Source organism: Oryzias melastigma, linkage group LG6 (assembly GCF_002922805.2).
Source record: "Oryzias melastigma strain HK-1 linkage group LG6, ASM292280v2, whole genome shotgun sequence".
Classification (NCBI taxonomy): domain Eukaryota; kingdom Metazoa; phylum Chordata; class Actinopteri; order Beloniformes; family Adrianichthyidae; genus Oryzias; species Oryzias melastigma.
The window spans coordinates 7,751,050-7,763,460 of record NC_050517.1 but is presented as its reverse complement, the minus strand read 5'-3'; the positions used below and the strand labels follow the sequence as shown (position 1 = coordinate 7,763,460).

General features: G+C 39.9%; 2 protein-coding genes across 2 annotated transcripts in view; both read right to left on the bottom strand.

Moving 5' to 3' along the window:
* Nucleotides 1-5,704: 5,704 nt before the first annotated feature.
* On the bottom strand, nt 5,705-7,330 carry LOC112141168 (gamma-crystallin M2-like). Its single transcript, XM_024264252.2, has 3 exons — nt 7,239-7,330; nt 6,139-6,381; nt 5,705-6,019 (listed from the first exon to the last, which is right to left on the bottom strand). The coding sequence occupies exons 1-3, from the start codon at nt 7,269-7,271 to the stop codon at nt 5,741-5,743; spliced, it is 555 nt and encodes a 184-aa protein (XP_024120020.1). The 5' UTR covers nt 7,272-7,330; the 3' UTR covers nt 5,705-5,740.
* A 2,207-nt stretch (nt 7,331-9,537) lies between these two features.
* The window catches only part of lamb1a (laminin, beta 1a), a 44,180-nt gene continuing 41,306 nt past the window's right edge, over nt 9,538-12,411 (bottom strand). The window contains exons 30-33 of the mRNA XM_024264230.2: nt 11,731-11,872; nt 11,480-11,656; nt 11,254-11,413; nt 9,538-9,951 (exon numbers count right to left, since the gene is read on the bottom strand). Coding sequence (XP_024119998.1) covers nt 9,812-9,951; nt 11,254-11,413; nt 11,480-11,656; nt 11,731-11,872 — 619 coding nt within the window. The 3' untranslated portion in view covers nt 9,538-9,811. The remainder of the gene's footprint in view (nt 9,952-11,253; nt 11,414-11,479; nt 11,657-11,730; nt 11,873-12,411) is intronic.

Genomic DNA, 12,411 nt, shown 5'->3' with positions numbered 1-12,411 from the left:
CTCACAGCTTTTTCACCTTTTAATTCTTTTAATTACTTTGTCAATTTTTTCTAACGTATTTAATTTCTTTCACAGGTTTCCAGTTTCAAACTCATAAACTGCTAATATTCTTCGATTTGTCTTGCAGCAGCTTGGAGTGGTTCCTCACTTCTTAAAAAAAAGAATGCATGCACAGAGAGAGTGAATAAACGTCACCGGAAGTAACGAGTGCTGCTTCATACATCATTTCCTGTTTAGCATGTTCGGCTAGCCAGATAATTCTTTGTTGTTTTGGGTGTTTGTAAATCTTTTATTTTCTAGATAAACCTTGATTTTAATGGAAGAACACAAGGAGAACATTCAAGTTAAAGAAGTTAACATGCGGAGGAGGATGAAAAGGTTCGTGGGAGCAGCGTCTCATAAACGCTTCGTTGACTTCTTCCGACACCATTCTACAAAACAAGACAAAGTCTAATTATTAAAACTTTTTTAGAACCCAAATTGTTGTAATTCAAAAATGTATCCTTCTTACTGAAATATTTAAGAGTGATTAATTGGATTGAATTGGTCAAAAAAAGTCTTATTGTTTTATTTTCCTAAAAACAAATGTTTTGATATTTTTGTGAAAGAAGATGTTATAGTGTTAATGTTTTATGGTTGTTTTTAATGGAAGTTCCTCTTTTGTTCCTTTTGAATCACTAGTTATAAGACAACAGTAATGTTTGATATATCCTATAATAAAAAAAACCATCCATATAATATATAAACATTTAGGATACTGCTGGTGTTCTCCCCGTGCATGCGTGGGTTTTCACCGGGGAATCCGGCTTCCTCCCACTGTCCAAAAACATGCTTCATAGGTTAATTGGTGACTCTAAATTGCCCCTAGGTGTGAATGTGAGAGTGGATGTGTGTGTGATTGAGGCCCTGCGACGGACTGGCGACCTGTCCAGGGTGTACCCCGCCTTCGCCCTTCAGTAGCCGGGATAGGCTCCGGCACCCCCGCGACCCCGAAAGGGAAGAAGCGGTCAAGAAGATGGATGGATGGATGGATACTGCTGGAAAAGCTGTATATGCTGAAAATACAGTAGTTTTGTAAAAATAAAGATGAACTCTCTTTGGAGACTTTTAACTTGAGAAGAATAAATTTAAGTGGAAGTTCAGATCTCCATTTGTTTGACATTATTAGTTTACATTGAATTTATGTTTTTTTCTAGGGTCTATAAAGAGCTTCCTCAAGTCCCATTCCACAGAGGATGAACTTCTCTGATTAGATGATAATTGCTCTTCTTTTTACAGCCAAATATCCAAACTTTTTCTCTTTTGAAACCACCGGTTTACCTGGAAATAAGGATGCAACAATTCTCTGTGATTTGCTTAAAAAAACTCTTCAAACTCATCGTGTTCATCGATGCAGAAAATGTAAAAAATTTTGTAGTTGTGTAACAGAATAATAATTAATTTTATTTGGACATAAATGAGGCAGAACAGTTGAGCCCTTGCTGTTTTGGATTCAGTTAGAAGGAGCAGCATGGCATTGTTCCTGTCATTGAGCTGGAGATCTTACCTGATGGAGACTTCAAACGCTGCCAGTCTGTCACTGAGAAGGTGGGTCTGTATTGTGTTTCTTACCAAATGTGCAAAACTAGATTTTAATGAAGAAATATTTTCTTCTGAAACTGAAGGTAGGCCAAGGGAGACAATCAAGGCTATCAGTTCATTTTCATGTCCGTTTATTCATTAAAAGTAAATTGTCAAAAAAAAAACACAAAACAAAAAACATCAAACTGAGTTATTTTAATGAATATTTCAAGTTCTTACAAACATTCTAGATTATTATTATCCAGATTAGTCCAATGAATACAGAATTATTCTATTGTATAAGAATTTTAGTCTGTTGGAGTGATTGATAGATTACATCAAAGGATTTTTCATGTATTCCTTAAACAATGAGTGATGCAAACATAAAACGGATTCAAACTCAAATCTAAAGAAACATGCAGTCAAGGCATGAGTCAAGATATTTATTTGGAGAAACACATGTTTTTCTAACTTTTATTTCATGTTTTCATTTCTGCAGCAGACTAACATCTCAGATGTCTGACCACCATGGGGACCCATATAAATATTATTATTATTACTTTCAAGCACTTTTAAATATGTACATTTTAAAATAATTTCATATATATTTGAATAAAAAAAGTAAAATAATAACAGTCATAGGCTGCACGGTGGCGCAGTGGTTAGCGCTCTTGCCTCACAGCGAGACGGCCCCGGTTCGAATCCCGGCTGGGACCTTTCTGTGTGGAGTTTGCATGTTCTCCCCGTGCATGCGTGGGTTTTCACCGGGGACTCCGGCTTCCTCCCACTGTCCAAAAACATGCTTCATAGGTTAATTGGTGACTCTAAATTGCCCCTAGGTGTGAATCTGAGAGTGGATGGCTGTGTGATTGAGGCCCTGAGACAGACTGGCGACCTGTCCAGAGTGTACCCCGCCTTCGCCCTTCAGTAGCCGGGTTAAGCTTCGGCACCCCCGCGACCCCGAAAGGGACAACGCGGTTAGGAAAATGGATGAAAATGGAATAATAATCATATACATATTATTATTATTTTATTTTTTTATTCAAATATATATGAAATTATTTAAAAATTTACATATTTAAAAGTGCTTGAGTATAAATATAAAAAATAATTAAATATGTAAAACGCATATTTGTGAATACCCAAAAAAGTGCAACTTTTTTAAAATGTATAAATCAAAAAAATGTAAATCTGTCAAAAGAAAAAAAATCCCCTCCGAGAACCATAACCTTAACGTGGTGCAGGGGTTTGCGCGCTCGAGAGATTGGAAAAATATGAAATTTCAAAATGTACATATGTAAAAATGCTTGAATGTAAATATTTTTTGAAATTCAATACGTAAAAAACGCACGTTTGTGAATAACCAAAAGTGCATTTTTTTTTAAAAATGTATAAATCTAAAAATGTAAACCTGTAAACAAACAAAAAAATCCCCTGTGAGAACAGTAACCTTAATGTGTGGAGGAGTTTGCATGCTCGAGAGATTGGAAAAATATGAAATTTAAAAATGTACATATGTAAAAATGCTTGAATATAAATATCAAAAAAATAAATACGTAAAAAATGCATATTTGTGAATAACCAAAAAGTGCAAATATTTTACAATGTATAAATCTAAAAATGTAAATCTGTAAAAAAAAAAAAAAAAAAATCCCCTCCGAGAACCATAACCTTAACATGGTGGAGAGGTTTGCATGCTCAAGTGATCAAAAAAATATGAAATTTAAAAATGTACATATGTAAAAATGTTTGAATGTAATTTTTTAAAAATTCAATACATAAAAAACACATGTTTGTGAATAACCAAAAGTAATGCGTAAACCCTAACCTTAACGTGGTGCAGGGCTTTGCATGCTCAAGGGAGATAAGCTGTTGGGGATAACACCCTTGTAAGGTTACCCTATGACAGACAGGTCATAGATGATGAATCAGACTAAGAGTGGTTCAAAATCTCTTTAAAGAACCATGTACCGGACACTTATTTCTGGGTTCTCAGCACCGTGGAGACCTACAATGAGGGAGTTTGTGGCCACTGGAGAGGAGCTACTCCAAGGGCTGCTACAAACTCTTCCAGACAGACTTTCAGAGTTAGAGACACCTTAATGGTCCACTTTTCTGCAGAGGGAGCAGTGTTGTGGCGGCCCACAGAACAATGTCTTCTTTCATGTCCTTCAAGGACTGACAAACAGCAACTCTTTAAAGTACCAACTACAACCACAAACACTTTATGAGCTTGATTACTTCTTTTTCAGAGTTTATAGTCACAATGGTAAAATGATTGCAGTAGTTTAGCAGGTAACTGATTAAAAAAGCCTAAATAGTTAACTACGGATGGCTGTGGTCCAGCTGCAGCCACAGCCTCTGCTGCCAACCTCGCAAAACTCAGAACTCCCCTTTGGTTGATACGATAACCCACCTATTCTATAGGAAGTACTAGTAAACAAATCCTCATTCCACTGTGATTTTGAAATATATTCACAACACTTCTTTTTCTGCATGACTCGTCTTCATACAATACTTTTATAAATACTTTTGTCTTATATAAGCGCTAATGTGCATATTTGACTGTGTCATGTATTGTGTCACAAGTAGGGGAGACTGGGGTTGGTTGTCACAATGACGTAATGTTTACAACATGGTGAAAACAGCAAGTACAGCGGAAAATAAGTTTTGTTTTGAAAAATGTACCAGATGCACTTTATACTTGCTCACATGATTTCTGGTTAAAGTCATTAACAGCCCCAACTTCACAAAAAGTGCTCTGGCTCGGCTCTAGCATCCAGCAAAAATTTGAAGCCAGTGAACCAGATTTGGAGCACCAGAGAGGCCAGGTTGCAGAGGTTGGATGCAGTGTGAGTGCCTCTTGCATTTTCAAGTCATGTTAAGACTCTGGCGTCCAGAGCTTTTATAGTTGCAGTGTTAGGCCATGGTTCTCGACCAGAGAAATGTAGTTTGCCCTCTCTGGATGGGTGGGCTGCCCCAGGTGGAGGAGTTTAAGTATCATGGAGTCTTATTCATGGGTGAAGGAAGATTGGAGCGTGAGGTTGACAAATGGATTGGAGCGACGTATGCCATTATGCAATCACTGGACTGGTATATTGTAGTAAAGAGAGAGCTGAGCCAGAAAGTAAAGCTCTCAATCTACCTGTCAATCGACTTTTCAGTTCTCAGGTCATGAGCTGTACTCCCCTTTGCTCACAAGGTTTTAGTCATGATCAAAAGAACAAGATCCTGAGTACAAGCGGCTGAAATGAGGGAACTCTCTTACAGATAGGGTGAGAAGCTCGGTCACCCGGAGAAAGCTTTGAGTAGAGCCACTGCTCCTCCGCATCCAGAGTAGCCAGTTGAGGTGGTTTGGGCATCTTGTCTGGATGCCTCTTGGACGCCTTCCTAGGGAGGTGTTCCGGGCATGTCTCACTGGGTGGAGGCCCTGGGGAAAACCTGGACATGCTGGAGAGACTATGTCTCTCAGCTGGTCTGGGAATGCCTCGGGGTCAGACTAAGCCAAGAGTGAGAAGACACTAATTTAAAAGCAAAGATGAAGTAAAAGTAACAAGCTAATAAATTAAAATAGAATGAAGACGCTAACTATAGTATAAGAAATAGTGATAATTCATAAGAACAGGTAAGGCTAAAATACCATAGATAAAATTATAAATAGTGCAATAAAAAAATAACCTGAAAAGATGAGCTTTGAGGTTTTTTTTTTTTTTTAAACCTCCACAGTTGATGAGGTCCTCACCTCCTCAGGCAGGCTGTTCCAAAGGCGAAGCCCTTAGTGCCGGAACAAGGCCCCGCCATGGGTTTTTGTTTGAACTCTAGGCACTTTCAGCAGAACCTGAGGGCTCTTTTTTTCTAAATAATATATATTTTTATATTTGGTGCTTTTGCTATATTCTCTGCTAAAGTTTTACAAATTTTGCTTTTAGAATTCAAAACATGTTTCCCCAGTTTTAAATTCTGCCTTCAGGTTGACCTGCAGGTGGCGCTGGAGGCAAAGCAGAATTCAAGTCTTCAGCTATCAGGAAGTGTTTATTTCTCACAAAGGCTGTCTTAGAGCCTGCCAGAACCGTTTTGTCCTGCATAAACGATTTAATTCTGTAAAAGTAAGAGTCTCTGGACTAATTAAAAAGCACAGGAGAGGTTTTTAAAGAGATTAGACTTTATTGTTTCTCAGAGCTCAGTAGTAGGAGTCCATGATGCGCCTCATGCTCATGAACCTCGCGCCGCTCCAGCCCATGTTCATGAAGTTCCTGTACTCTCCGGGCCTCATGTACATCATCCTGCCTCTGTAGTGGGGCTGCTCGTACATCAGCCAGTGGCCGTCCATCACGTGGCAGGACATGCAGTTGTTCATGCGGTAGCGGTCCATGATGTTGTCACAGTCGTCCATCAGCTCGTACATCTGGCCGCCGAAGTTCTCCCTCTCGTAGATCCTCATCCTGTAGGAACCACGGTACTGCAAGCAGCCAACAAGTCAAGAGTCAAGTTATCTGCAGTCTGCTGCGGTCACAGGAACCCCGTTCTGACAGAGGGTTCCTGACCGCTGGTTCCATGGAGACCGTGTGGGATATTTACCATGGGGATCATGCGGCAGGACCTGATGCAGTCGTTCATTCCAAACATGCTCATGTAGTCGGCGTACTCGCCCCTCCTCATGAAGTACTGGTTACCCATGTAGTTGGGACGGTCGTAGACCATGAAGCAGCCTCTCTCCACCCTGCAGGAGTGACACCTGCTCAGGTAGGAGGACATGTCGGCAAAGTCGCCGCTGCACTCATAGGAACGTCCCATGAAGTTCCTGTCCTCGTAGAAGACGATCTGTTGGGAAAGAAAATGTGTATTGAATGGAAGGTTTAGTGTGATCACACCTTTTCTACACGGCAGAACAACCTGACTTCTGCTGCGTGTTCATGATTAATGTCCTTACATGTCCAATTTACGGGATTGTACCAAGTACCAATGTTTACATTGCAGCGCTTCTTCAGTAAGTGTACCGCAGTGGCTTTTAAATACTTTCTCAGAAAGACATTTGGATGTTTTATCCATCTTCACTGAACAGCTTGGTGTCTTAGGTTTGACTGAAAATATTCCTCTTGACTCTCTGCATAAAGGTTGGATCAGGGGGACAAATGGTTCCTGAAAGCTGCAGTTCACTGTTCATTCAGACCAGGGATCAAACTTTTTTCCACTCATGTGTGTCAGGTAATGGGACTGTTTCTGACTCTATAGGGGTGGAACAGCTGCAAACTAAACCAGATGTGTTGTAGCATTTAGTCTTCTGCCTATCTAGTTTGTGAACCCACTGAATCCCTTTCAGGGTTGCTGGAGCCTATCCCAGCTGGTGCTGGGTGATGGCAGAGTTAGACTGTTTCAAGGCCACACAATCACTCATGACAATATAGAATCTTCAATTAATCTCTGAAGCTCATTTTTGGCTTGTGGGAGGACATCTAATCCCCTGAAGAAAACAGAAATGCTATGAAGCGGAAGCACCAACTACTACGTCTTGTAGAGCCCGTATTTAGCCCCGATTGTGTAATTTCTCCAACTGTGGTTTAGATCCAAAGCGCCACACATGGCACACTGCAGATCTGTGGAGGTCCAGGTCTGAACACCTCTTAGCAACTAGGAATCCCACTAAGCTGTATGAAGCAGTGTTGCATGCTGGGACTTACCCTGCTCATCATGTTCATGTCAGTGGCGGACATGTTGGCGTTGTGACTGCCGTGTTCCTCTGAGGCCGGTGGAAGTGGACTGTACCTGCACCTGAGCGGGTCGCTGCTTTTATACACCTGAGTGTGGCGCTCCGCTTTGTGTGTGAGAGTGTGGAGTCAGCACGAGCTTCTGTTGCACACACAAAGCCTCTTTGAAAGGGTTAACAATGAATGCGTGAGGCCTTCTAGCTGCTGGTTCATCAACAGCAGCTTTCTGTTCACCTGCTCACCAGCAAAGCGATTTGCGCGTCTGCATTCTTGGCGCTCTCTGCCTCCCTGTCTTCCAGGTGGAGCGCTGAGCTGTGGAAGTACACGTCTTCTCCAGCTGATAGTTGTCATGACTGTCATTGAATCATCTCTACGGAGGCTGAAACTGGATCTCTAATGATTACACAAGCTAGAATAGTGAGTTATTAAATTCATAGTAAAGTGCATTTGACAGACACTATTGGAAGCTGAAAAACATTCTGGAGTGGACACTGGCTTGAAAGGGGATATCAATGAACTAATGCTAAGATTAGCTTGTCAGGTCATGATCGAAAGACTTTTTAGTTTTCCTTACACTAAGACAAAGGACTCTCGTGTTTCATTTTCCTTACACGCTTTCTCAAACTACAAATATCATCCAGTCTAGTTGAGGAGATCTTCAAGATTAACTATAAATATGGATCAGCAAACACAATTTTTTAGGACAAAATCCAAAGTGTGATCCATCTTGGCAGGAATTGATCCCTTTTGAGGGAGTGTCTAGGGGAAATAGTGGAAAGACTTGATGAAAATTGAAAAGTCTTCCTGTTTCAAAACATTATGGTCTGCAACCTTTAACAGTAAAAGAGCCATTTGGGCTTGTTTGGACTGATTTGATCTCGTTGAGCTGCTTTTCTCCTTTGCAACCTACTGGAAATACATTGATGGTGTTAATGGTTGAAATCCAAGAACATAAACACTGGAGCTCCAGTGTTAAAGAGTTAAGCATTTCACCTGCCTTGTAAGGCAGAACTGAATATTACATCACAAAAGAAAATATGCAATCATCTACTTCTATCCATCCATCATTTATGACAGGGGTGTCAAACTCAATCACATAGGGGTCCAAAACACACCTTAGGTCACAGGCAGGACAGGATAAAGATTTATTAAAAACACTAAAACTATTTTTTAAGAACTTTAAAAACGTAACTAATTATAAACTTTAAAAAAAGCATAACCTGGGATCTTGCTAGTGTGAATACTGTAAGCTGAATTTGCTAGCTGAAGATGCTAGTGCTGATAGATGAAGATGCTGAAATTGATAACTAAAAACACTGAAGTTGATAGCCAGCTAAAATATTGGGTAAATGTAAAATTAGCCTAAAAACAAAAAGAAAATTTAGGTTATCCAAAACAGCTAGCATGTAGCTGAAAAAATAGCTAAATATTGAAATAGCTTTAAAAACTAAAAAAAGCCTAAATTAGCCTAAACAGCTAGTCTGTAAATATTACCCTAATTCCAAAACAACATAAAAACTTAAAAGAAGGCCTAAATTAGCCAAATCAGCTAGCATGTACCCTAAATATTAGCTAACCTAAAAAAACAGCCTAAAAGAGCCTAAATTAGCCAAAACACCCAGGATGTAGCTGAAATATTAACTAAACTCCAAAATAGCCATCAAACAATCAAAAAAAGCCAAAACAGCAGGTAGATGAAATATTAGCTTAACTACAAAGCAGCCTAAAAAAAATCATAATAACGGCAAAATTGCCCAAAAAGCTAGCACAATGCCAGTTTTCAAAACCTTTAAAGCTGTAACGTTCATAGTTATGAATAATAAAAAGGCAGGAATATTATTCCAGAATAAACCAACATTAACCTTAAATAACTTTCAATTTTTTACTCTCCAATAAAAAATATTTGTCAAAATTATACCAATTAGAAATGAGTACAAGATAACATCGGATCATTAATAACAATAAAATAAAATGATCTGGAGGGCCTGCGACAGACTGGCGACCTGTCCAGGGTGAACCCCGCCTTCGCCCATCAGCAGCCGGGTTAGGCTCCGGCACCCCCGCGACCCCGAAAGGGAAGAAGCGGTCAAGAAGATGGATGGATGGATGGATCTGGAGGGCCGGATAGAATTACCTGGAGGGCCGGATCCGGCCCCCGGGCCTTGACTTTGACATGTGATTTATGCCTTTTCCCTTTGTTGGATGCCAACGTTCACTCCAGAAAAACCTAAAAACACACTTGATACTGACAAATCCTACTGAGGCTCCAAAGGGTTTTTCTATAGAACGTTTATTAGAAATGAAAATGCAGGTTAACTTTAAATCATACATGTGTGGTTACATACAAGTGAGTTAAAGTATTGCAGTCACATGGTCACAACATTCAACACTTCAGACTTTAAAAACCTAAACTAAACCTTCTTTGATTGAAACTCAGCAACCACATTAGACAATAGATGACTCGATGCCACATTTCAGCAAAAACACTCGTTTTCTGTTGATGATTTCCCACAAAGAGTGAGAGCTGTTAGAGGACGAGCTGGCTCCTAGAACAGGCAGGTGCTGTACAGGCTGACTTTGTGGCTGATGTCCTGCAGCAGCTCCTTCACTGCAGCTTCCAGCTCCACCAGCTGCTCAGCTTTCACCTCCAAAACGTGCTGGTTATCTTCATAAGACGCTTCAAGGTCTGAAACAGAAACGCAGAATTATTTCTACTTCTGGAATCTGCAATGTCTGAAAGAGACACAGAACACACTGAGGATGTAACAACTCTTTTTGAATCGGTTAAAAACACGATTCAAACTCGTCAACATGTTAACCAGTGCAGAAAATTAATAAAATGTTTTTCCACAACAGTTGCCTAAAGTTAGAAATGCAGAGCAGATGAAATTTCTTCATGCAGGTTTGATGTTAACGTGTGTGCTGTGTGTGCGCGCGCCTGTGTGAGTGTATGTTTGTGAGCATGTGCACGTCAATAAGTTATGACCCACAACTTGCAACCCAAAACCCAAGCAATAAAACCAGACTGGAACGATCTCTTAAAAACATGACAGAACACAACGCCACACAAGTGGAACCGGGGATGGCGAGCATTCCCCTCTCTGGTGGTTTCTGCACGGCTCAGTCTTACGGTGTGATGGAAGTAAGTCCTTCATTCTGTTGATTGTTAGTTTTCTATTAAACTTCAACTTAGTGCTGTCATGTGATTGTGTAATATAACAGGACAGAAGCCCTAATAATTTATTAAATATTTATATTTTTCTTTAATGACCATGGTATGAGCGGGATAAAATGTGTGCAGAGCATGGAAGTAATCATCCAACCCAAAAATGATTAAATGCTAATTAACTAATTAATTAATCGCAATTAATGTGATAATTTGACAGCCCTATTTCAACTACAAAGTCTCTAAAGTAGTGCTGCCACAAACGATTATTATAATAGTCGACTAATCACCGATCATTTTTTCAGATTAGTCGACTAATTGGGTCATGGGCAAACTGGATGTAAAGCACACATCTGAACTTTCATTAGCATTAAACTAACTGAATATTAGATATATAGCATTACCTGTCATAATGCTAGTGTGAATGCTGTAAGCTGAATTTGGGGGATGAAGACGCTAGTGCAGATAGCTGAAGATGCTGAAGTTAATAGCTGAAGCCAGCTAAAATATTAGTTAAATGACAAAGTAGCCTAAAAACTGAAAAATGCCCAAGTTAGCCAAAACAGCTAGCATGCAGCTGAAATATTTACTAAACTCCAAAATAGCCTAAAGAACCTTAATAAATGACAAAATAGTCCAAAAAGCTAGCAGAATGTTATTAAAACGTTCCACTTTACTACGATCTGACTCCACATAATGCAAAGTAATAATCAACTATTAAATTAGTTGTCGACTATTTTAATAGTCGATTAGTGGACTAATCGTGGCAGCTCTACTCTAAATTCAAACTCAACAGGGTGGGCTTCATTGATGGGGGGTTACCTTTTAAAATCTGCAGCTTGTCAGCAGCCTGCAGCAGCAGCTCTTTGGCCTCCTTCTGCAGAGACTCCGCCCTGTCCTTTGCCTGAGCCACTCCCACTGCCTTCTGATCAATCAGCTGTTCCACAGTGCTGACCTTCTGCTTCACCTCCGACTGCAGCTCCTGCACACAGACGCGGTGAGCGGACGGGCTCAAACAGCAGCGGATCCAGTCATCTCATTGGCTCACCTGCTTGACCTCGTCCGCCATGTTCTGGATGACTGCAGCTTCCTGACCGGTCCTGTTGGTGCTCACGCTGACGTTCAGGTTCCTGCTCCGCAGCAGCATCACATCTTCATCCAGTTTCTGTAGCCTCACCGTGGCGTTGTTGACTTTCAGCTCTGCGCTCGCTGTTTCTAGCTCCACCTGCAGACACCACATGACGCAGGTGAGGCGCTGACGTTACCCAGACCGACCAATGAAGTCCTGCTGGCACTGACGGAAGACAGCAGCTCTTTGGTGTTCTGGATTTCGGCGGTAGCCTGCTGGATGGCGCTGCCAACCGACGTCTGAGCTTTCTGAACCTCTTCCAGGACTTGCTTCACTTTATCCGCAGAGTCCTTGACACCAGACGCCTCTTCCCTGATGAATAAAGATTCTGATTATGACATTTAGTTTTTAACACCTGACGCTGGTGATGCTTAGACACAAAATATTTTATTATAAGGTAACTTTTCAACTGTAAACACAATCAATGTAATTCCAGGAGATTCTGAAGGAGAAAAGCGCCTCGTCGAGTTATTCTAAAACTAATGTAATTATTTTCAGCTTTTTTAGGTTTAAAAACTCAAAATTTCAATTTCTCCAAAATTTTTTTCAGTTTAAAATCTTTATTTTTCTGCTTAAAATCTTGTTCAGTTTCATATCACATTTTCCAGTTTCAAAACTTTTTTATTTTTTCAGTTTAAAATCTTTATGTTTCTGTTTCATTTTTCAGTTTTCAGTTTCAAACCTTTTTTTCAGCTTCAAATTATTTTTTTCAGTTCCAAATCTTTTTTTTCCAGTTCAAAATCTTTATTTTTCAGTTTAAAATCTTTTCAGTTTTAAATCTTTTTTTCAGTTTCAAAACTTTTTTTAGCTCTAAAATATATATTTTTTGTCAAATCTTTTTTAAGTTTCAC